This window comes from Bufo gargarizans, chromosome 2, assembly GCF_014858855.1.
Source record: "Bufo gargarizans isolate SCDJY-AF-19 chromosome 2, ASM1485885v1, whole genome shotgun sequence".
NCBI classification, from domain to species: Eukaryota; Metazoa; Chordata; class Amphibia; order Anura; family Bufonidae; genus Bufo; species Bufo gargarizans.
In genome coordinates this window covers 317,925,982-317,950,701 of record NC_058081.1, presented here as the reverse complement: position 1 = coordinate 317,950,701, position 24,720 = coordinate 317,925,982, and the positions used below count along the sequence as shown (strand labels likewise).

General features: G+C 46.1%; 1 protein-coding gene across 1 annotated transcript in view; it reads left to right on the top strand.

The window, feature by feature from the left end:
* The first annotated feature begins 221 nt into the window (after positions 1-221).
* The window catches only part of POC1B (POC1 centriolar protein B), a 91,926-nt gene continuing 67,427 nt past the window's right edge, over positions 222-24,720 (top strand). The window contains exons 1-4 of the mRNA XM_044277204.1: positions 222-278; positions 12,094-12,178; positions 13,175-13,346; positions 18,556-18,735. Coding sequence (XP_044133139.1) covers positions 264-278; positions 12,094-12,178; positions 13,175-13,346; positions 18,556-18,735 — 452 coding nt within the window. The 5' untranslated portion in view covers positions 222-263. The remainder of the gene's footprint in view (positions 279-12,093; positions 12,179-13,174; positions 13,347-18,555; positions 18,736-24,720) is intronic.

Genomic DNA, 24,720 nt, shown 5'->3' with positions numbered 1-24,720 from the left:
TGAGGCGTCAACCATGATACCTCTGGATCCCCCAGTCCTACAGATACTGGGCATGCGCACATCACACCACAATGCCTCTACCTGCGCTTTGTTCCCTTACATAGCTCCTCCTCACACACAACCACCTGGATACTGAACACAAATACACGCTCTCTTCCGCCTACCAAGCGGTCACGTGGTCCGGTGACGTAGTAAACTCTGGTCACATGACTGAGATGGGGCCCGCTGAGTGGTCGCTTTGAATATTGTCCTCTGTGCGATCCATGGCGTCCGTACTGGTGAGATTCTGACAGCCTGTGCTAGTGTCAGTGCGGTCATGTACACTGCCTGCTAGGGGTTATGTATCTGAGCGGTCCTGCTTGTAGAAGGATATGTCTATGGGTACATCTATAGTAGCTGTCTGTACTGTTCATGGGTCTTAGCCATTCACATAATCAAGGTGGTGCCCCCTTTATTTAGGGTTCTGCAGCAGGGTCACATTAATACTGGGTGGCATCTCCCCTTGCTGTGATACAGTCTGCCACTCTGCCATACAGATACTGGATATCCTCCTGTGGTTTGTCATTCCTAGCTCTTTCATTTACAGCTATGACTACTGAAAAGCGGGCACGACGTGGGTGTTACTCTACCCTGTGAGGGGGCACAATGTAAATCTAACTGCTTGGGCGTGTATAGATCTGCATTGGGTGGAGTGACGGGTTGCTGCTTTTGGCCCTCTTTGTCATTGTCAGGAGTTGGTACGGTGTAGGTCTGCCAGGGTGGTTGCTGGAGATTTGTCGCCCCATCCAGGGAGGCTCCTGGATACCCTGAAGAGCATGCTGTGTAGTGCGGGCATTGTGTGGGCAGGCGTTATCTTGTGGAAACTTCACGTCTCCTGTCAAAATGGCAGTAGGATTCGTTCCACAATGTCCTGGACCTACCAGAAGCTGGGTGAAGAGCAACTAAACCTTTGTGTCAAATTTTAATAAGATGTTCCTAATATACTTTAGTAAAGCGCGACTGTGAAATGTATGAATGGGGCTTCAGGAGCTCATATTACTGCCCGTGCTCCCCGGAGGATTACTACTCTTGGCATAGCACACGGGTACTCTGTACCCTTGTACTATGCCAGGATTAGCGGAGCAGCTTCTGCCTGCTCCGCTAAGCTAATAGTCCTGCATGTCAGCTCTTAGCTTAGAGAAGCAGGAGCTGCTCCGCTCAGCTAATCCTGGCATGGTACCCATCTACTATGCCAGGAGTTAGTAATCCTCCGGGGAGCATGGGCAGGAGCAGCAATATGCACTCCTGCCCGTACTCACAGCGCTGCTGCTGCCCATTCAGAACATGTGTCAGATTTAATCACTCAGGGAATGGTGTGCTTTAGGGAGGAAAAAGTGTAATAAAAATACAAAATTAATTCATAAAGTATATTAGAAAAACTTTTATTAGGGACATCTTGTTAAAATTTGACACAAAGGTTTAGTTACTGTTTATTGGTCCTTCCATGAATTCTAGATGGTAACGGCCATGGTAGCTAATGGCGTCCCACACCTTGACACCTGATGTTATTCCGGTCTGTCTCCGCACTATACATGATGGCAGTAGGCGCTCTCCAGGGAACTCTGTTGCTGTCATCAATGGCAAACAGTAAGGTTCAGTACCAAGGTAGAACCTGCTTTCATCACTGATGATGGCTGTATCAATAGTACTAAAAATGCTGCTCTGTTTTGTCCGGGAAAATGCTGGACTGCAGGCCAGAAACCCCATGGACCCCATTATAGGCAATGGCGTCTAGCGGGCACCGTTCATGTCATGTGACTGGTCTTTTACTTCTGTTGTACTCCTGATGTGAACTTTTATATACACTACTCGCAAAAAGTTAGGGATATTTGGCTTTCAGTGAAATATTGAAACAAAAGCCAACAGTGGTGGGCATACCCCCCACGAAAAATGTAATTGTCTTAATAACTTGTCATGTGGCCTGGAGCATCCATTACAGCTTGACAGTGACGTCTCATAATGTGCACAAGTCGACTTATTGTCTGCTGAGGCATGGCACGCCACTCTTCTTAAAGGGCAGCCCTCAGGTCATTGAGGTTCTAGGGTACAGAGTTACAAACCTGTGTGAAGTTGGCACCCCATGTTCTTAAATTTTAAAAATAAATACACCATTCGTTTGTGCTGCGTTTGTGCTGGTTTGTGCCGCAAAAATGAACGTTTGTGCCGGTTCGGTTCCTGAGATATTGCGCGTTAGATTTTTATGAAGCCCCGTAGGGCTGCAACGATTAATCGATGTAATCGATTATATTCGATAACTGGATTCGTTGTCGACGAATCCAGTTATCGAATAATCGCCGATTCGTTGCTATTCGGGCGGGCGGGCGGGCGGGCGGGCGCTGCATCTTTATTTTACCTTTTTACAATGACGCTCCCGCTCCTGTAACAGCCAGGCAGAGCGGACGGCGGCGTAACGTCACTCAATCACGTGACGCGCCTGCTCCGCCTCCTTCATTCATGAAGTGGGCGGAGCAGGCGCGTCACGTGATTGAGTGACGTTACGCCGCCGTCCGCTCTGCCTGGCTGTTACAGGAGCGGGAGCGTCATTGTAAAAAGGTAAAATAAAGATGCAAGCGCCGGGGCTGTTAGGGGGAAGGGGGGTCTGTGTATAGCACTGCTATGGGGAGGGGGGAGGATCTGTGTATAGCACTGCTATGGGGAGGAGGGGGGGTCTGTGTATGGCACTGCTATGGGAAGGGGGGTCTGTGCACTGTTATGAGGAAAGGGATCTGTGCACTGTTATGCCCATAACAGTGCACATATCCCCCTCTCCATAACTACGCCGTCCACAGATCCCCCATAATAGTGTCGTCCACAGATCCCCCATAAGTGTCGTCCACAGATCCCCCATAAACGCCGTCCACAGATCCCCCATAAACGCCGTCCACAGATCCCCCATAAACGCCGTCCACAGATCCCCCATAAACGCCGTCCACAGATCCCCCATAAACGCCGTCCACAGATCCCCCATAATAGTGTCGTCCACAGATCCCCCATAAACGCCGTCCACAGATCCCCCCATAAGTGTCGTCCACAGATCCCCCCATAAGTGTCGTCCACAGATCCCCCCATAAGTGTCGTCCACAGATCCCCCATAAGTGTCGTCCACAGATCCCCCATAAGTGTCGTCCACAGATCCCCCATAAGTGTCGTCCACAGATCCCCCCATAAGTGTCGTCCACAGATCCCCCCCATAAGTGTCGTCCACAGATCCCCCCATAAGTGTCGTCCACAGATCCCCCCCCATAAGTGTCGTCCACAGATTCCCCCCCCCATAAGTGTCGTCCACAGATCCCCCCATAAGTGTCGTCCACAGATCCCCCCATAAGTGTCGTCCACAGATCCCCCCATAAATGTCGTCCACAGATCCCCCCATAAATGTCGTCCACAGATCCCCCATAAATGTCGTCCACAGATCCCCCATAAGTGTCGTCCACAGATCCCCCATAAGTGTCGTCCACAGATCCCCCATAAGTGTCGTCCACAGATCCCCCATAAGTGTCGTCCACAGATCCCCCATAAGTGTCGTCCACAGATCCCCCATAATAGTGTCGTCCACAGATCCCCCATAAGTGTCGTCCACAGATCCCCCATAAGTGTCGTCCACAGATCCCCCATAAGTGTCGTCCACAGATCCCCCATAAGTGTCGTCCACAGATCCCCCATAAGTGTCGTCCACAGATCCCCCATAAGTGTCGTCCACAGATCCCCCATAAGTGTCGTCCACAATTTGTTTTAATATGGCCTTTGAACATAATTTTTCAAGTAAGATCATATAAACCTCTGTTTTGTAATTTTGTCGTTTTTCCCGATTAATCGATTAATCGTAGAAATTAATCGGCAACTAATCGATTATTCAAATAATCGTTAGCTGCAGCCCTAAAGCCCCGCCCATTTTCCACCCCATGTTCTTAAATTTCAAAAATAAATACACCATTCGTTTGTGCTGCAAAAATGAATGTTTGCGCCGCTTTGGTTTCCAAGATATTGCGCACTTGATTTGCTGAATCCCCGCCCACTTTCCACCCCATGTTTTAAAATTTCAAAAATAAATACACCATTCGTTTGTGCTGCGTTTTGTGCTGGTTTGTGCCGCAAAAATTAACGTTTGCGCCGCTTTGGTTTCCGAGATATTGCGCTCGATTTGCTGAAACCCCGCCCACTTTCCACCCCATGTTCCTAAATTTCAAAAAGAAATACACCATTCGTTTGTGCTACGTTTGTGCTGGTTTTTGCCGCAGAAATGAACGTTTGCGCCGCTTTGGTTTCCGAGATATTGCGCGCTTGATTTGCTGAAACCCCGCCCACTTTCCACCCCATGTTTTTAAATTTCAAAAAGAAATACACCGTTCGTTTGTGCTGCGTTTGTGCTGGTTTTTGCTGCAGAAATGAACGTTTGCGCCGCTTTGGTTTCCGAGATATTGCGCGCTTGATTTGCTGAAACCCCGCCCACTTTCCACCCCATGTTTTTAAATTTCAAAAAGAAATACACCATTCGTTTGTGCTGCAAAAATGAACGTTTGCGCCGCTTTGGTTTCCGAGATATTGCGTGCTTGATTTGATGAAACCCCTCCCACTTTCCACCCCATGTTTTTAACCCTGACTCTAGACCCCCCAGGTGTGCTGCAGCTTAACCCCCTCCTGCCCCCCCCACAACTTTTTTTGGGGCACAAGCATATTATATATTTTTTTTCCTGCGTACGCTGACTGTGGCCGGGACTCTTAGCGTCCGGCCACTGTTAGCGCATCGCACACCCCACCGCTGATCAACTTCGGACGGTTGATCAGCGAGTTTGAATTTTAAAAAAAAAAACAAATTTTTGGGCCTTTTTTTTTTTTTTTTTTTTGTCTGTTAGGTTTAGGGTAAGTTCCCGAACACCCGTCCCCCACACACACACACACTCCCCTATGGCCCGTCGGATGTTCTAGGCGGCATATGCCCAGCTTGCCTCCTAGTCCAAGAGCCCCAGTGAGGACGAAGATGACCCCACTTTCCTTTTGTCATCCGCGTGCTCCTCATCATCTAGCGATCAAGGCGGCGGAGACACCGCCAGGTGGAGCAAGGAGACTGCCATGCTAGGGACCCTGTGGCCCACACTAGTACGAGAAGCTCTGGGGCTCGTACTAGTTTTCCGGCCCACCAGTTAGTCCACCGGAGCCCCCAACCGGTGAACTTGTCTGGTATACCCCACAGCGTTTTGAGCCCGTGATTCCTGATTTTGTAGGCCAACCAGGAATCCAGATTTCCACAGTGGGCTTCACTGAATGCGACTACTTTAGTCTTTTTTTCAGTGACCCCTTTGTGAATCTGATGGAGCAGACGAACCTGTACGCCCCACAGTTCATTGCTCAGTGGCTGGACTCCGGTCTGTGCAGCCAAGATGAGGACGTTTTGGGGCCTCGTGCTGCATATGGGCCTAGTCAAGAAACCTAGTGTCAGGCATTACTGGAGTGGGGACGTCCTCTACCAGACCCCACTTTACAATTATGCAGATAATGCAGCATGTCCCCCCCAAGGTGATCCTGCCTATGACCGCCTGTACAAAATCAGGCCGGTCATCGATCACTTTGGGGCCAAATTTGTGCAGGTCTATGTACCTGGAAGGGAAGTCGCGGTTGATGAGTCTCTCATTGCTTTCAAGGGGAGACTCATTATCCGCCAGTATGTTCCCTCTAAGCGGGGGAGGTATGGCGTGAAGCTGTACAAACTTTGTGAGAGTACCTCAGGGTGCACTTACAAGTTTTGTGTGTATGAGGGGCGAGATTCCCGTATTCAACCCCCAGAATGTTCCCCCACTCTGGGTGTTAGCGGGAAACTTGTGTGGGACCTTATGCACCCACTGCTAGATAAGGGGTTACCACTTTTGCGTGGATAACTTTTATACTAGTATCGCCTTGTTTCAGTCTCTCGCCGCCAGATCCACGTTCGCTTGTGGGACCGTGCGGAAAAATCAACGCAGCCTCCCTACCCACCCCTTCCAGGTACCTATCCCCAGGGGTGCGACCCGTGCACTTACCAGTGGAAACCTGTTGCTGGTCAGATATAAGGACAAGAGGGATGTCCTTATGCTGTCCACAATTCACAGTAACGACATCACCCCTGTCCCTGTGCGAGGTACCGCGGCAACGGTCCTCAAGCCCGATTGTATCGTTGACTACAATCGGTATATGGGAGTCAACGATACAATCGAGCCATATATAACGCCATGCGCAAAACCCAGGCATGGTATAAAAAAGTTGCGGTCTGCTTGGTGCAGGTTGCCTTGTACAACTCTTTTGTGCTGTCCCGGAGCGCTGGCAACACAGGGACATTCCTCCAGTTCTATGAGGCAGTCCTCAAGGCCCTGATCTTTTCTGACCAGGAAAGAGCAGGCCAGAGTACCTCGGGAACTGGAGGCGCCCGGATTGTCCCTGGCCAACACTTTCCAGGTGTGGTCCCCCATACTGGAAAGAAGGGCGGACCCAAAAAAGGTGCAGAGTGTGTCACAAGAGGGGGATACGGAAGGACACCACTACTCAGTGTGACACGTGCCCCGATCATCCGGGCCTCTGCATTATTGGTTGCTTCAGGGAGTACCACACTTCCATTGAGTACTAAATTTATGTTCCCCTTCCCCATTTTAGCCACTGACAATCGGATATAAAACTATGGGGATACTAGTATAAAAGTTATCCACGCAAAGGTGGTAACCCTTATCTAGCAGTGGGTGCATAAGGTCCCACACAAGTTTCCCACTAACACCCAGAGTGGGGGAACATTCTGGGGGTTGAATACGGGAATCTCGCCCCTCGTACACACGAAACTTGTAAGTGCACCCTGAGGTACTCTCACAAAGTTTGTACAGCTTCACGCCATACCTCCCCCGCTTAGAGGGAACATACTGGCGGATAATGAGTCTCCCCTTGAAAGCAATGAGAGACTCATCAACCGCAACTTCCCTTCCAGGTACATAGACCTGCACAAATTTGGCCCCAAAGTGATCGATGACCGGCCTGATTTTGTACAGGCGGTCATAAGCAGGATCACCTTGGGGGGGACATGCTGCATTATCTGCATAATTGTAAAGTGGGGTCTGGTAGAGGACGTCCCCACTCCAGTAGTGCCTGACACTAGGTTTCTTGACTAGGCCCATATGCAGCACGAGGCCCCAAAACGTCCTCATCTTGGCTGCACAGACTGGAGTCCAGCCACCGGGCCTAGCCAAAAAGGAGCCCGGATGTTGAGCAATGAACTGTGGGGCGTACAGGTTCGTCTGCTCCAACATCAGATTCACAAAGGGGTCACTGAAAAAAAGACTAAAGTAGTCGCATTCAGTGAAGCCCACTGTGGAAATCTGGATTCCTGGTTGGCCTACAAAATCAGGAATCACGGGCTCAAAACGCTGTGGGGTATACCAGACAAGTTCACCGGTAGGGGGCTCCGGTGGACTTAACTGGTGGGCCGGAAAACTAGTACGAGCCCCAGAGCTTCTCGTACTAGTGTGGGCCACAGGGTCCCTAGCATGGCGGTCTCCTTGCTCCACCTGGCGGTGTCTCCGCCGCCTTGATCGCTAGATGATGAGGAGCACGCGGATGACAAAAGGAAAGTGGGGTCATCCTCGTCCTCACTGGGGCTCTTGGACTAGGAGGCAAGCTGGGCATATGCCGCCTAGAACATCCGACGGGCCATAGGGGAGTGTGTGTGTGTGATAAACTTTATTTGGTGTGCGTGTGTGTGGGGGACGGGTGTTCGGGAACTTACCCTAAACCTAACAGACAAAAAAATAAAAAAAGGCCCAAAAATTTGATTTTTTTTATTTTTATTCAAACTCGCTGATCAACCGTCCGAAGTTGATCAGCGGTGGGGTGTGCGATGCGCTAACAGTGGCCGGACGCTAAGAGTCCCGGCCACAGTCAGCGTACGCAGGAAAAAAAATATATAATATGCTTGTGCCCCAAAAAAAGTTGGGGGGGGGGGGGCAGGAGGGGGTTAAGCTGCAGCACACCTGGGGGGTCTAGAGTCAGGGTTAAAAACATGGGGTGGAAAGTGGGAGGGGTTTCATCAAATCAAGCACGCAATATCTCGGAAACCAAAGCGGCGCAAACGTTCATTTTTGCAGCACAAACGAATGGTGTATTTATTTTTGAAATTTAGGAACATGGGGTGGAAAGTGGGCGGGGTTTCAGCAAATCAAGCGCAATATCTCGGAAACCAAAGCGGCGCAAACGTTCATTTTTGCGGGACAAACGCAGCACAAACGAATGGTGTATTTCTTTTTGAAATTTAAGAACATGGGGTGGAAAATGGGCGGGGCTTCATAAAAATCGAACGCGCAATATCTCAGGAACCGAACCGGCACAAACGTTCATTTTTGCGGCACAAACCAGCACAAACGAATGGTGTATTTCTTTTTGAAATTTAAAAACATGGGGTGGAAAGTGGGCGGGGTTTCAGCAAATCAAGTGCGCAATATCTCGGAAACCAAAGCGGCGCAAACATTCATTTTTGCAGCACAAACCAGCACAAACGCAGCACAAACGAATGGTGTATTTTTTTTATTTATTTAAGAACATGGGGTGGAAAATGGGCGGGGCTTCATAAAAATGTAACGCGCAATATCTCAGGAACCGAACCGGCACAAACGTTCATTTTTGCGGCACAAACCAGCACAAACGCAGCACAAACGAATGGTGTATTTATTTTTAAAATTTAAGAACATGGGGTGCCAACTTCACACAGGTGAGTTACAAGCCTCTACACGGCGACTCAGCTGATCCCATAGGTTTTCAATGGGATTCAGGTCTGGAAAAAGTGCAGGCCGATCCATTTAAGGTACTCCAGTCTCCAGCAGCTGTTCCCTAATGATGCGACCTCGATGAACTGGCGCGTTGACGTCCATGAAGATGAAATTAGGCCTGTGTTATTCATACAGAGGCACAATGACTGGATTAATGATGTTATTCAAGAAGTTTGGGCTTGTCACTGTATCATTCACAGAGTGTAGAGCACTTTAGACATACCTGCCCACACTAACACCACCACCACCAAAGGCTGGTCTTGTGACAACAGCGGCTGATGCATAGCGCTTTCCTTGACGTCTCCAACGACATTGGCGGCCATCATTTCTGCTCAGCGTGAATTGACTTTCATCAGTGAACAGCACTGAGGCCCATTGGTCCCCCGTCCAGCGTAGATGCTCCCTTGCCCATGAAAGACAATGACACCTGTGGTCAGGTAGACTTGAAGGTTGTCTAGCACGCAGACCACGCTGATGTAAACGGTTTCGAATGGTCTGAGGTGACACTTGGATGCCTCTCACCTCCCTTAAATGTGTCTGGAGTTGCGCAGTATTCATCATCCGGTTCCACAGGGCATTGTTCACAATGAAGCGGTCATCAGTGTGGGATGAGGCCAAAGTATGTTTACTTCTGTGCCTTTCTGTAACTATCAGTCTCTCTGTTGCAACCTGCTGATGATACTCTGTGACACTCAAAGCTCAGTAGCCACTTCCATCTGAGAACATCCTACTTGAAGCCTCGCAATGGTGAGGTACTGTTGATCGATTGTTAGGTGTCGTCTTGGTCTCATGATGTCAAAATGTGAACAGCATGATGAGGACTGTTTAAATACCAATTCTAATTGAACCGATAACTTATTAGGCGATTCATGGAGCAAACACCTGTTGTAAATTTTGCTGTTAAGCTCCTTATTAGAGAACAGCGAGTTGTAAAAAAAAGTACGGAAACATTGAATAGTTGGACATGTGCCTTCAAAAGTTTTTAGAGAAGGTCACATTACGTTCACCCGCAAAGGTTAGAGTGCATTTTTTGTCAGCTTCAATGAAGGATCCAAAATCCCTATTTTGGGGCAGAGAGTTGGGCAGCAATCCTGGAAATGTTTGAGACATCAGAGCACTGAAATTTCTCTGTATTTGATACTCCCATCCAGGGTGGATTTGATTTAAATCAAACCGATTTACTAGTCAGTAAGGCTTGATTTAAATCATAGTTTTTTTTACATAAAGATTCATATTTGGACAATTTTTCTGTTGTATTTAGGAAGGAGAAAAATCATTACCTTAAAGGGATTCTGTCACCAGTTTTTTGCCCCTCCATTTAAAAATATGGTTATGTTCATGGAGCTTTAGTGATTCCTAATGTGGTCTTATAACTGAAATCTGTAGGCTCATTTTGTCTAAAAAACGTTATAACTAACCTGTCATTCATCCAACTAAGGTGCCCAAGGGGATGTGCATGTCTTCCAGATGCCGCCCGCACCCACCGCCGTTCGTGCCCTGCTCCTCCTTTTCTGACATCAGCGCCGCCTCAGAATCCTTTGTTACGCCTCCGGCTCTCCCTCACTCCCCCCTCCTTCTTCTCTAACATCTCGCGCGTGCGCACAGGCCTGTGCCTGATGCGCCCGTGCGGACTTCTCCGTTCGGCTTCATGGAGCGAAGTGCGCATGCGCCGGCACTTCGCTCAACCTCCCGATGACCTGAACACTGGCGCCAGCCTGTGCGCACGCACGAGATGTTAGAGAAGAAGGAGGGGGGAGTGAGGGAGAGCCGTAACAAAGGATTCTGAGGCGGCGCTGATGTCAGAAAAGGTGGAGCAGGGCACGAACGGCGGCGGGTGCGGCGGCATCTGGAAGACATGCACATCCCCTTGGGCACCTTAGTTGGATGAATGACAGGTTAGTTATAATGTTTTTTTAGACAAAATGAGCCTACAGATTTCAGTTATAAGACCACATTAGGAATCACTAAAGCTCCCTGAACATAACCATATTTTTAAATGGAGGGGCAAAAAACTGGTGACAGAATCCCTTTAATAACAAGTTTAAATAGGATTTATTCAACTGAAACAATAACCTTTACAGCATGTTATTTGCCTAAACGTCCATGTTTGTTAACTAATTTGGCTAAAGAAAATATATATATTTTAAGAAACTTAGACTGTCAGCCCAGCCTACCCGAGAAAGTGATATTTTGAAGTGAAAGTGATGAATAAATATTGTTTATATTCTATTCACTGAACTTTAAATTTAGCACTGAAGGGGTTGATTCTGTATTTATAGGTTTGTAGAAGTTAGGATTAAGATCTTTTTCTCAACTCCTTTTCATGTTATAAATTCAGTTTTGAGAACTCCAAAAGTAAACCAAGCATCTGTGATAATATCTTGTAGGCAGAGAAACTGCCCAGTAATCTTACAAAAACCTCTGGAAGAGCATGACATTGTGAATGGATTAATGGAATTTTAACAAAAAATTAAACATATACAGCCTAAGGCTACTTTCACACTTGCGTTCAGAGCGGATCCGTCTGCATTATATTGTTAAAAAAAATTCTAAGTGTGAAAGTAGCCTGAATGGATCCGTCCAGACTTTACATTGAAAGTCAATGGGGGACGGATCCATTTGAAGATTGAGCCATATTGTGTAATCTTCAAACGGATCCGTCCCCATTGACTTACATTGTAAGTCTGGACGGATCCGAACGTGTCCGCCTGCTGAGCGGAGGCTGAACGCTGCCAGACTGATGTATTCTGAGCGGATCCGCATCCACTCAGAATGCATTAGGGCAGTACGGATGCGTTCGGGGCCGCTTGTGAGCCCCTTCAAACGGAGCTCACAAGCGGACACCCGAACGCTAGTGTGAAAGTAGCCTTATTCTACATAATTAAAAAAGTAATCTTTATTTCATAATGAAATAACCTTTGGATGGTAATATATTTTCCTCAAAAAGCATTTTATATAAAAAAAAATCCGATTTTAAATCCCAAAAATCTGATTTAAATAAAAAAAAATGCAATTTTTTCAAATTTTTTTTATTTTTTAAATCATTGATTTTTATCCACCCTGCTCCCATCCCTTCATGTGAGTTGCCCCTTTCTTTGATGCTTAGTACACAGTGATGTGTCTTGGAGCGAGAGCAGTTTTGGGGGAGACCTGACACAACAAGGAGACCATACTATGTATCAATGAGAGGGGAGCATTCTTTTTTTCTTTTTGCCCACAATATACTACCCAATCTAACATATTGTCAATGTGTAATCATTATAAATGACTGTTTCCACAGGAGGATCCGGCCCTGAAGCGCCACTTCAAAGGACATAAAGATGCCGTCACCTGCGTTGACTTCAGTCCTGACAACAAACAGCTGGGTATTATCTTATGAACATGCTACTATTCCTGTAACATACTGTAACTGAGCTTCTTGGATCTCAGAATTCTGTTATTCTCTGGTCATTCAGGAAAAGGGGTGCATATTTATGGCGTATTCCTGAAGAACCACAACGCAAAGTCAATACCGGAGATGTTTATGAGGTTTTTGAATATCTTTTTTCAACGCAATGGATTTTTATGCAATTGTGGTGCAAAATGGTCCATATTCAGCCCTTTCCCTCAAAGCACTGCCCTGCCCCATTTTCGAGCATGTTGGGGGGAAAAAATGTAAAAACCATAGTTGCGCCAGCCAAATTGCACCAGTTTGCACACTTTTTTGACAGATTGTAAGGACAGTAAATATGGGCTACTAAGTGACAGGGGAAGGATGGATGTACGGTATGTTAGAAGCACCTTGGTGCTCCTCCATCATCCTATACCACTACTATGTCATTGATCATATGTAATACATCCAATGCCCCCTTTACAGCATTCCTCCAGATTATAGTGCAGGGCTTTGCAGTATAATCATTTTTCTAAATCATCGTATCGGAGAGTCTTGCTGTTTACCCGCAGCGCGGTCTGTACTGTGAGCTGCACATGAACAGAAAAGTAATGGCGGCAGCAGTGTGCTTAGCAAATAGTATTCGCCCTTACTCGCATTTCAAAACACCCTCCCTTCTAGCGCTGCGGCTCCTGGAGGTCCCAGCTGGACCGAAATTGATGGTCACAGGAACGTGGCAACCACTCCCTGGCCTCAGTTAGTATGTGTGCAAGAACGGCACTGCTATTGCCATAGATTTTAATAAATCTTCCAAAACAAAAAAGATCCTGCACTTGCTTTGCCCATAAAACCTAGCCTTCATTTGAGGAGCATTTAGGAGGCATCCATCTGTAACCTGCTAATGTGTTTCTGACTATGCAGTACAGCATTGGGACATGTATCCTATTTTCTTACTGCCTAATCCTATGCAATGTTTCCGTTATATTTCTAGCATCTTCTGCTGCGGATGCCTTTGTCATGGTCTGGAATTTCAAGCCTCAGTCCAGGGCTTTCAGGTTTATAGGACACCGAGAGGCTGTGACTAGCGTTCAGTTTTCTCCTGTTGGACACTTACTGGCCTCCACTGCAAAGGACAGGACAGTTAGGCTCTGGACCCCTAACATGTAAGTAGTGGATAGGATGAAGGAGAAATGTCATTTGTGACTTAGGCTACTTTCACACTAGCGTTTTCCATTTCCGCTATTGAGATCCATCATAGGATCTCAATAGCTGAAGAAAGCACTTGTTTTGTCCCCGTTCATTGTCAGTGGGGACAAAACTGAACTAAACAGAGTGCACCAGAATGTATTCAGTTCCGTTTGGTTGCGCTCCCATCGCGGACAGAATAACGTTTTTCTGTCTGCGATGTGGTACGGAGCAAGATGGATTCGTCCTGACACACAAGGTAAGTCAATGGGGACGGTTCAGTTTTCTCTGACACAATGTAAAACAAATCCGTCCCCCATTCACTTTCAATGGTGTTCATGACGGATCTGTCATGGCTATATAAGACACAATACAACCGGATCAGTTCATGACGGATACATGCAGTTGTATTTTTGTAACTGAAGTGTTTTTGCAGCTCTATGACGGATCCGCAGTATGAAAGCAGCCTTAGACGTGCATTGCTAGTGAGGTAATGTGTTCAGTAGTTTTCCCTTTGCTATATATGCAGATGTTTCCATTCACTATCAAGCAGTATTTAAAGGGGTTGTCAGAGTTATTTTTATTTTTTTGTTCTTTCTATGTTCCTAACTAGGCAAATGTAACAGCTTTCCAATGAACTCACTTTATCTCCAGTGGCTGGTTTCTCAGATTTCACTGAGGGTCACATGACCTGTGATGTCAGCTTCTCTCCCTGCTCTGATAATGTTGGTGCACAAGCCTGAGAGCTCTGTACAGAGAAGTCACTATGCTGGCCACGCCCCCCTGCACTGCCGGCTGCTGCTTATTGCTCTCTCCCAGGAGTCTTAAAGGGAGTCTGTCACCTCCATATGGCCATATACAGTGCTTACATTGCCCTATAGCACACCTATACATGAATGTTATGGTACCTTTGTCTTTGTCTTCAGACTTGCAGAAGCTGGAAAAACGAACTTTGATTGATATGCAAATGAACACTCACAAGTGCCCAGGGGTGGCGTTCACTGTGTTGGTGCCTTTTTTCATTGTTCCCCAGCCTTTGCATATGCCCGCCCTCCTATTCCCTTGCATCATCCTAAAGTCCGGCCGAGATCCCACGACTGTGCACTGCCTAGCTGGGCCGCAGCATACGCACTGCAATGCCCATTGTTGGCACTGCATCGATTTAACTACTGCGCATGCTCTGGTGAACAGCTGGTTTGCGCCGTGCTGCCGAGTCTCCCAGCAGGCAGACATGTCACTCAGGGCCGCACTTGTATCCACTCCCTTAGCAGTGTCATTATACAGCTGGGACTTGTAGTCCTACACATACAACATGCTACAGAGTCTCCCAGCACTCAGGGCAGCTCTTGTATCCACTCCCTTAGCAGTGTCATTATACAGCTGGGACTTGTAGTCCTACACATACAACATGCTGCAGAGTCTCCCAGCAGGCAGACATGTCACTCAGGGCAGCTCTTGTAATCACTCCCTTAGCAGTGTCATTATACAGCTGGGACTTGTAGTCCTACACATACAACATGCTGCAGAGTCTCCCAGCAGGCAGACATGTCACTCAGGGCAGCTCTTGTAATCACTCCCTTAGCAGAGCAGGGGGGGAGGCAGAGATTGTTTTTATTGCATGTAAACAAAGGGCCAGAAGAGAACCAGGGAAATGAGGAAATATATATTTATTTTTTTGCATAAAACTTGCTTAGCTTATTTATATATCGCTGACCATCATATTTACAGTGCTATATCATTTTTTTCCCCATAACTCGGACAACCCCTTTAAGTGCAGTACTTTTCCAGTCTTCTGAATAAAGTATGGCTACTTTCACATTAGCATTTTTTGCAGCTCCATCATGGATCTTCAAAAACGCCTCCGTTACCATAATACAACCGCATGCATCCGTCATGAATGGATATGGTTGTTTTATGTCTTCTATAGCCATGACGCATCCGTCATGAACACCATTGAAAGTCAATGAGAGACGGATACGTTTTCTATTGTGTCAGAGAAAACGGATCCGTCCCCATTGACTTACATTGTGTGTCAGGACGGATCCGTCTTGCTCCGCACCACATCGCGGACAGAAAAGCGTTGTTCTGTCAGCAATGGGAGCTCAACCAACTCAACATTCGGAAAGCACATTTTGGTGGATTCCGTTTTGTTCAGTTCAGTTTTGTCACCATTGACAATGAATGGGGACAAAACTAAAGCGGTTTCTTCCGCTATCGAGATCCTATGACGGGTTTCAATAGCGGAATTAAAAACACTAATGTGAAAGTAGCTATAAAATATATAATGGTTGTGCACACCTCATTAGGAACAATACATTAGGAAAAATACATCCAACACGTACGTGCATAGGTTCCTATAGTATTAAATGATTTATTTGTACATGTAGGTATCGATATATGAGGTAAAAAATACAATGTATGAGGTAGATATGTATTACAGATAAATAATTATCCAGAAAATATCAGATATTCAACAACCGGGACCAAATTGTGATTGGATCCCTATAGTGGATATCCCAGATGTGCTTTGTGGAACACTTGATCAGTACCGTTTAGGATATGTGTATCAATCTGTATATGGTGCAATTCATCCATCAGTTAGTACAAAATTACATATAATAATTCTAAAAATACTCCTATATATATTATTAATACCTGACATTGGCCTCCATAAACACTAAAATAATGTGCAAAAGATTAGAGTTCATCCCACAGATTAGTGCAGCAGTTGAAAACCACAATAAGTGTATGAGTAAAATATGACAAAATACTAGTGAAAAAATATATAGACTATAGTCCATCCAGTAAACAATTAATCCGTAATGGATCATCCACAGTGATTTCGTATCGGATAAAAACTGTAATAGGCTGTGAGGATAAAAAGCAAAAAATCAAGGTACATCCAGCGCAATAGTTTATCCACAGTAAGACCGCAATATCTATTGATAAGAATAGCTACAATGTGTTTCCAATTGTGCAACAACGTATCACTTTCAGGTGGAGTAATATGTTGCAATAGTAGGCAATATGCGGAGCTGTCCTTTCGTTGGCTTGATTAATATAAAATAGTAGATCCAGATAACTCATAAATTTATACAGGAATTGGGATGCATCCAACAAATAGTTAATCCACAATAGGACTCCTACAACTTTTAATAGAAATAGCTATATGTGTTTCCAATTTTGCAACAACGTAGCGGCGTGTCGCTTTCCTGATTAAGTAATAGGTTGCAGTAGTATGTAGCAATGTGTGAGACTAGATCAATAATCGATCTAGATTACTCACGATTCGATGTTTCTGGTTGGTAAAGAAGTTTATATGATAAAGTCACAGGAGGTATTTTCCCTCTTTACGATGAGTATGTGCTTCCGATTTACAATATGGGCATCGCTGTGCTTGAAGCGACCTGCTGTTAGACCTCACACTGCTATGTATAACCGGTTGATCGTGTCTGTAGCCGCGGCAGTCCCACTTACTTGCAGTGGTCACGGACACAGTGCCTGAGCGTGCCGGCGTTTCCTCGTGTTTGGGAGTAGTTGCAGGGTCCGAATGCTAGCCGGGTTTTTGAGATTGCGGTTAATATCAGAGACCTCTTTAGAAGATATAAAAACAAAAATAGAAATCCGGCTGGTGTATGGCGTTTGGCTGGGGGTCCTCTCTCACGATACGCGTTTCGGAGATCTCAGTCTCCTTCCTCAGTGGTTCGGAGACCCCCAGATATAATGAGCTAAAAACGCTAATGTGAAAGTAGCCTATAATGGCTCATTTACCTGGTGCCCATGGGAACAAATTGAAGGACAGATTGTGTTCCGGTGTATTCCTGGAGTACTACCAAAGGTTTCATTTAGCTTTACTTATAATTTTATAGGTTGTAAATTAAATTCTAAATGCAAACCTGGTGTGATTCTTTTGTGTAGCCTCCCTCTCAGTCTCCTTTGTTAAAAGGGTTTTCCAGGTTCAGAGCTAAACCCGGACATACCCCTACTTTCACCCCTCCGGCCCCCCTGATATGAGCATCGGAGAATTTCATGTTCCAATGCTCTCCCTTGACCTGCGCTGAATTGCACAGGGCAAAGGCTTTTTATGGAGATCCGGTGACGTAATGGCCTCTCCATGGGGAAAGCTAGGTGGAGACTTCCGCCCTGCAGTGAGCCCGGTGAAGTCTATGGTACTAATGGGTGGGCTTTAGCGATGCCCTAGCCCAGGGATGGCCAACCTGAGGCTCTCCAGATGTTGCAAAACTACAACTCCCATCATGCCCAGGCAGTCTATAGCTATCAGCCTACAGCAGGGCATGGTGGGAGTTGTAATTTTACAACAGCTGGAGAGCCGCCGGTTGGCCATGCCTGCCCTAGCCTGTAAAACAGCTAGGGCAGCAGTGAAGCCCGCCCATCAGAGCCGGTGATGTCACTGAATACACTGCTGGGCAGAAGCCTCCGCCTAGCAGTGTAAAAACATAAACAAAAAAGAGATGCAGTGCAAGGGAGAGCATCGGAGCAGGGGGGTGAAAATAGGGCTGTATCCAGGTTCAGCTTTGAACCCGGACAACCCCTTTTTGCGTACCTGTTATTTCTGGGGACTTTTCATAATAAGTTGTCATGTGTATACGTTGAAGAATGACACTGCTTTTGGCAATTATATGACTGACATTCTGCATTTGTCACAAGTTTCTATATCTAATTGTCTGTTTTCCCTGAGCTGGTGGGTGGGGACTAGTTGCTATGTTGTCTCCCATACACAGAGAAGAGTAGATGCTGGTCCTGTATGTCTCAGAAGCAGCAGAAATATGGAGCACATTGTTCAGCAGTAGTGAGCAGTCTATCTGTGCATCCAGCAATGAGATGACACTAAAAATGTACTAGAGCCAGCTGCAGCACTTCTGTGTGTATATGAGCTGCTGCTGGCTCTAGTTAATGTTCAGTGTTACCTCCAGAAGCACATTCCTCCCCTCTTCCTCTCCATAGCCTTCTATATTCAGCATGTAACCTGATTTCTCAGTAAGCTCAGGATTGAATATTAACTGAATCTGGAGAGAATGGTCAGTTAAGCAGGCAGCGAGAGTAAAAGTGGCTAAGTGGAGAAAGAGGCATTTTTGTCTGAAGTTTATAATATTTGATTGAACTATTGATTTATGAAAAGTTCGTACATATCTACTTATTTAATTATCTTTAGTTTTATTATTTCAGCAAAGGGGAGTCAACAGTTTTGAAGGCCCACACAGCTTCTGTACGAAGTGTTGACTTTTCAAGTGACGGCCAGAGCATAATTACTGCGTCTGATGACAAGACTATTAAAGCATGGAGTGTCCATCATCAGCGTTTTCTTTTCTCACTTACCCAACATACAAACTGGGTTCGATGTGCAAGGTATGTAATAAAAAATACCAGGAATTCTGTTTCTTAAATGACATCAGGAAATGCATCTAAGGCTACTTTCACACTAGCGTTTTAGCTTTCCGTTTGTGAAATCCGTCATGGGCTCTCAAAAGCCGTCCAAAACGGATCACTCAGAATGCATCAGTTTGCCTCCGTTCAGTCACCATTCCTCTCTGGAGGCGGACACCAAAACACTGCCTGCAGCGTTTTCAATTCCGCTATTGAGATCCGTCATAGGATCTCAATAGCGGAAGAAAACGCTTCAGTTTTGTCCCCATTCATTGTCAATGGCGACAAAACTAAACTGAATGAAACGGAATGCACCAAAATGCTTTCTGTTACATTTGGTTGAGCTCCCATTGCGGACAGAACAACGCTGCAAGCGTATTGTAACGGAAGCGTTTTTGCAGATCCATGACGGATCCGCACAAAACGCTTGTGTGAAAGTAGCCTTAGGCTGGGTTACATATGTGCTTTGAACTCTGGCAGTCTGTTTTGGTGGAGGAACAGGCTTCCCAAATTCACTGTATCCAGCATACATGCTGTCTTTCAGACGGGCAAAAAATACTACACCGAGCATTTTTTGTCTGGCCGAAAGCCGGCATATATGCTGGAAAGCAGCTGGATTTCATTTAATTGAATGGGGATCTGGCGGTGCACAGTGGTACAAAGCGCATATGTAAACCCAGCATAAAGCAGTTTTCTCACTTGCCACAAGTTCAGTTGTAGGGCGTGTGGTCAGTGCTGTTATCTTCTCCGATCAAAACAATAAAGGGGAGCTTCACAACTCCTTGAACTGTTGCTGTGCTGTTCTATTCAAGTAAAAGAAGCTGGAATGTCAGTGTGAACAGAGCCATAGAACTTTCCAATTCTGCAAGTGTGAACAATAGATTTGTCAGCAAGTTACTAGCCATGGATTCAACCACTAGTAAGCCGCTGGCTGATTCTTTTAGGCCTCTTTCACACGGGCGAGTTTTCCGTGCAGGTGCGATCCGTGCAGCGATCGTATGGCACCCGCACTAAATCCTGACCCATTCATTTCTATGGGGCTGTGCACATGAGCGTTGTTTTTAACGCATCACTTGTGCGTTCAGTGGAAATCGCAGCATGCTCTATATTGTCCGATTTCGACGTGACGCAGGCCCCATAGAAATGAATGGGGTGTGTGAAAATCGGATGGCATCCGCAAGCAAGTACGGATGCCATGCGATTTGCACGCACGGTTGCTAGAAGACGATCGGGATGGAGACCCGATCATTATTATTTTCCCTTATAATATGGTTATAAGGGAAAATAATAGCATTCTGAATACAGAATGCATAGTAAAACAGCGCTAGAGGGGTTAAAAAATAATAATTTAACTCACCTTAGTCCACTTGCTCGCGAAGCCCGGCATCTCCTTGTGCCTCCTCTGCTGATGAACAGGACCTGGGGTGAGCTGCTCCATTAAATAGAGCTTAAGGACCTTCGATGACGTCACTCCGGTCATCACATGGTCTTTTACCATGGTGAATCACCATGGTAAAAGATCATGTGACGTACCATTTGATGACCGGAGTGACGTCATCGAAGGTCCTTAACCTGTATTTAATGGAGCAGCTCACCCCAGGTCCTGTTCATCAGCAGAGGAGGCACAAGGAGATGCCGGGCTTCGCGAGCAAGTGGACTAAGGTGAGTTAAATTATTTTTTATTTTATTTTTAACCCCTCTAGCGCTGTTTTACTATGCATTCTGTATTCAGAATGCTATTATTTTCCCTTATAACCATGTTATAAGGGAAAATAATACAATCTTCAGAACATCAATCCCAAGCCCGAACTTCTATGAAGAAGTTCGGGTTTGGGTACCAAACATGCGCGATTTTTCTCACGCGAGTGCAACGCATGTCAATGTTTTGCACTCGCGCGGGAAAATCGCGCTGCCTGGCCGTGTCAATCAGGACTTGGAGGGAGGCGACAAAGGTGGGAGAACGGAGCCTCTAGCAACAGGAACAACCCCCCTCCCCCGGCTCCTAGAGGCTAATTAGCATATTATAAAAGTTAGATTTCTGACGTAACGGGGGCATAGATAAAAGCAAGAATAGGCTAGTTAGGGTAAGCGGACATTAGCACATCACTAATGTCAGCTAGCTTAATAGGGTTAAATCTGGTGACAGAAACCCTTTAAGTGATTTTGATTCCAGACAGTTGTGTGTGTGCGCATATGTGTATAGATCGATGTGAATGGTAATCTGGTTCTTCACAATGTCCGGCCTGGTGCCTTTTCACTATAATAATAAAAATAATAATATTTATTTATATAGGGCCACAATATTCTGCAGCGCTTTACAAATACATAGGGTTCATGTACAAAACAAAAGTAACTGGCTAATATGCAACTGAAACACTTAGGTCCCTTTCACACGGGCGAGTTTTCCGCGCCGGTTGAACGCATTGCACCTGCACTGGATCCGGACCCTTTCATTTCTATGGGGCTGTGCACATGAGCGGTGATTTTCACGCATCACTTGTGTGTTGCGTGAAAATCGCAGCAAGCTCTATTTTGCGTGTTTTTCTTGCAACGCAGGCCCCATAGAAGTGAATGGGGCTGCGTGAAAATCGCAAGCATCCGCAAGCAAGTGCGAATGCGGTGCGATTTTCACGCACAGTTGCTAGGAGACGATCGGGATGGGGACCCGATCTTTATTTTCCCTTATAACATGGTTATAAGGGAAAATAATAGCATTCTGAATACAGAATGCATAGTGCATTATGGGAATTGATGTATGGTGTAATAATATTTTTGTGCTATATTTCTGTTACGAGGATTGTATGTCCTTACGAATGCATATTTGGACTTTGATATTTGCTTAAATAAAGAATAAAAAAAAAAAAAAAAAAAAGAATGCATAGTGCAAATTCAAAAAAATTTACTCACCTTAATCCACTTGTTCGCGCAGCCGGCATCTCTTCTGTCTTCTTCTTTGAGGAATAGGACCTTTTGATTATGCTCATCACATGGTCCGTCGCATGATCCATCACCCTGGTGATGAATCATGTGACGGACCATGTGATGAGCGTAGTGACGTCATCAAAGATTCTATTCCTCAAAGAAGAAGACAGAAGAGATGCCGGCTGCGCGAACAAGTGGATTAAGGTGAGTAAATTTTTTTTTTTTTTTTTTTTTTTTTTTATAACCCCTCCAGCCCTATTGTACTATGCATTCTGTATTCAGAATGCTATTATTTTCCCTTATAACCATGTTATAAGGGGAAATAATACAATCTACACAACCTTGAACCCAAACCTGAACTTCTGTGAAAAAGTTCGGGTCTGGGTACCACATTCAGTTTTTTTATCACGCGCGTGCAAAACGCATTGCACCCACACGATGAAAACTGAACAACGGAACGCAATCGAAGTCAAAACTGACTGCAATTGCGTACCTACTCGCGCGGGTTTGCTGCAATGTATCCGGACACACTCATGTGAAAGAGGCCTTAGAGTCAGGGCCCTGCTCGCAAGAGCTTACAATCTATGAGGAACTGGGGGTGACACATAAGGTAGTTGATTGTGTGAGAAGTAGGATTTGAGCCATTATTGAACTGACAGGAGTGGTGCCGGCCGATCTGCTTCGGGTTTGGGCCTACTAGAGTATCGAGTTCAGGCCAGAGGAGTTGGTGGGGGGAGGTTTAGTCGGCGAATAGTCAGTTTAGGTAGCTTGATTAGCCTGCCTGAAAAGATGTGTTTTTGAGGCACGTTTGAAGGTGGAGAAGTTGTGGATTGACCTAGTATTCCGGGGCAGAGTATTCCAGAGAGTGGGTGCAGCTCGAGAAAAGTCTTGATGATAGGAGTGAGAGGTACAAATTATGGAGATTATTAAGCCCGAGTAGGGTGGTAGATGGAGATGAGGGAGGAGATGTATGGAGGTGCAGCACTGTGCAGAGCTAAGTGGGTGTGGGTGAGAAGTTTGAACTGTATTCTGTAGTGGATGGGCAACCAGTGAAGTGACTGTCACAGACTAGTAGCATCAGTGTAGCGGTTCTGGCTGCAGCATTTAGGACACACTGAAGGGGGGAGAGTTTAGTGAGAGGGAGACCGAGTAGTAATGAAGTACAGTAGTCAAGACGAGAATGAATCAAGACAACAACAGGAGTTTTTGCCGTTTCCACCGTAAGAAAAGGGCGGATTCTGGCGATATTCTTGAGGTGCAGATGACAAGCGCAAGAAAGTGATTGAATATGGGGAACAAAGGAAAGATCGGAGTCAAATGTGGCCCCAAGACAGCGGGCATGTTGCACAGAAGTTATGATAGTGCTGCAGACTGAAATTGAAATATCAAGTTTAGGTGAGTTAGTAGATTGGGGGAAAGACAAGAAGTTCAGTTTTTAAGAGGTTCAGCTTTAGATACAGAGAGGACATGATGTTCGAGACAGCTGCCAGACAATCCTGGTGTTTTGGAGTAAAGCAAGGGTGATGTCAGGGGATGAAGTGTATAGTTAGGTGCAGGGGCGTAACTAGAAGTGACTGGGCCCCACAGCAAATATTTGTAAGGGCCCCCCTCAGCGCGCTTCGCACCTCCCTCCTCCTGTGTAAACCCCACTCCTTTGGCACAGTGTAGCGGTATACTGTATATTGTGTGGCACAGTGTAGAGGTATACTATATATTGTGTGGCACAGTGTAGCGGTATACTGTATATTGTGTGGCACAGTGTAGCGGTATACTGTATATTGTGTGGCACAGTATAGAGGTATACTGTATATTGTGTGGCACAGTGTAGCGGTATACTGTATATTGTGTGGCACAGTATAGAGGTATACTGTATATTGTGTGGCACAGTGTAGCGGTATACTGTATATTGTGTGGCACAGTGTAGAGGTATATTGTGAGGCACAGTGTAGCGGTATACTGTATATTGTGTGGCACAGTGTTGAGGTATATTGTGAGGCACAGTGTAGCGGTATACTGTATATTGTGTGGCACAGTGTAGCGGTATATTGTGAGGCACAGTGTAGAGGTATACTGTATATTGTGTGGCACAGTGTAGCGGTATACTGTATATTGTGGGGCACAGTGTAGCGGTATACTGTACATTGTGAGGCACAGTATAGAGGTATACTGTATATTGTGTGGCACAGTGTAGCGGTATACTGTATATTGTGTGGCACAGTGTAGGCTATATGTGTATAACATAAACATACTCCACATGAACACTTACAGTTACATGGCTTGGTCCTTGGGGATCTCGGACACCACTTCCACACTTTGGCCGGGGGCTCGGCGGAGCTGATGTTGTGTTTTATCCTAATGAGAAAGATTTTATAATAAGGATTTGGAGAAGGGGCAGAGGGATAGCAGAGCAGGGAGAGGCTGGTGCCGCTACTAGGGGGTCATACCATGGGGCAGTAATAAAACCCACCATAATGCCCCCCCCCCCCCCCCAGTAGTAATAATTCTCCTTATAATGTGACAGTGCAAAAAATACCCCCTTGTAATGCCCCCAGTTGAGCTAATGTCCCCATAGTGCCCCAAAAAATGTGCCAGTATAAAATACCCCTATATAGTGCCCCCAGTAACTTCCCCCATAGTGCTCCTCTCCCCCCTTCCTGCTAGTGCCCCCCCAAAATGTACCAGTATAAAATGCCCCATATATAGTGCCCCAGTAGATGCCGCTCAGTGTCCGGCCTCTGATAGGCTGCCGGCCTAGTGTCCCCCATAATGCCCCCCAATAATGTGCCAGTAAGTGCCCCTATCATGTGCCAGTATCAAGTGCCTCTCCCCCCCCACATGTCCCAGTATCATAGTGCCATCTCCCCCCATGTGCCAGTATCAAGTGCCTCTCTCCTTCCCACCCCCCATGTGCCAGTATCAAGTGCCTCTCTCCTCCCCATGTCCCAGTATCATAGTGCCATCTCCCCCCCCCCCCACTAAAAAGTGCCAATATCAAGTGCCTCTCTCCCTCCCCCCTCCCTATGTGCCAGTATCAGGTGCCCCCCC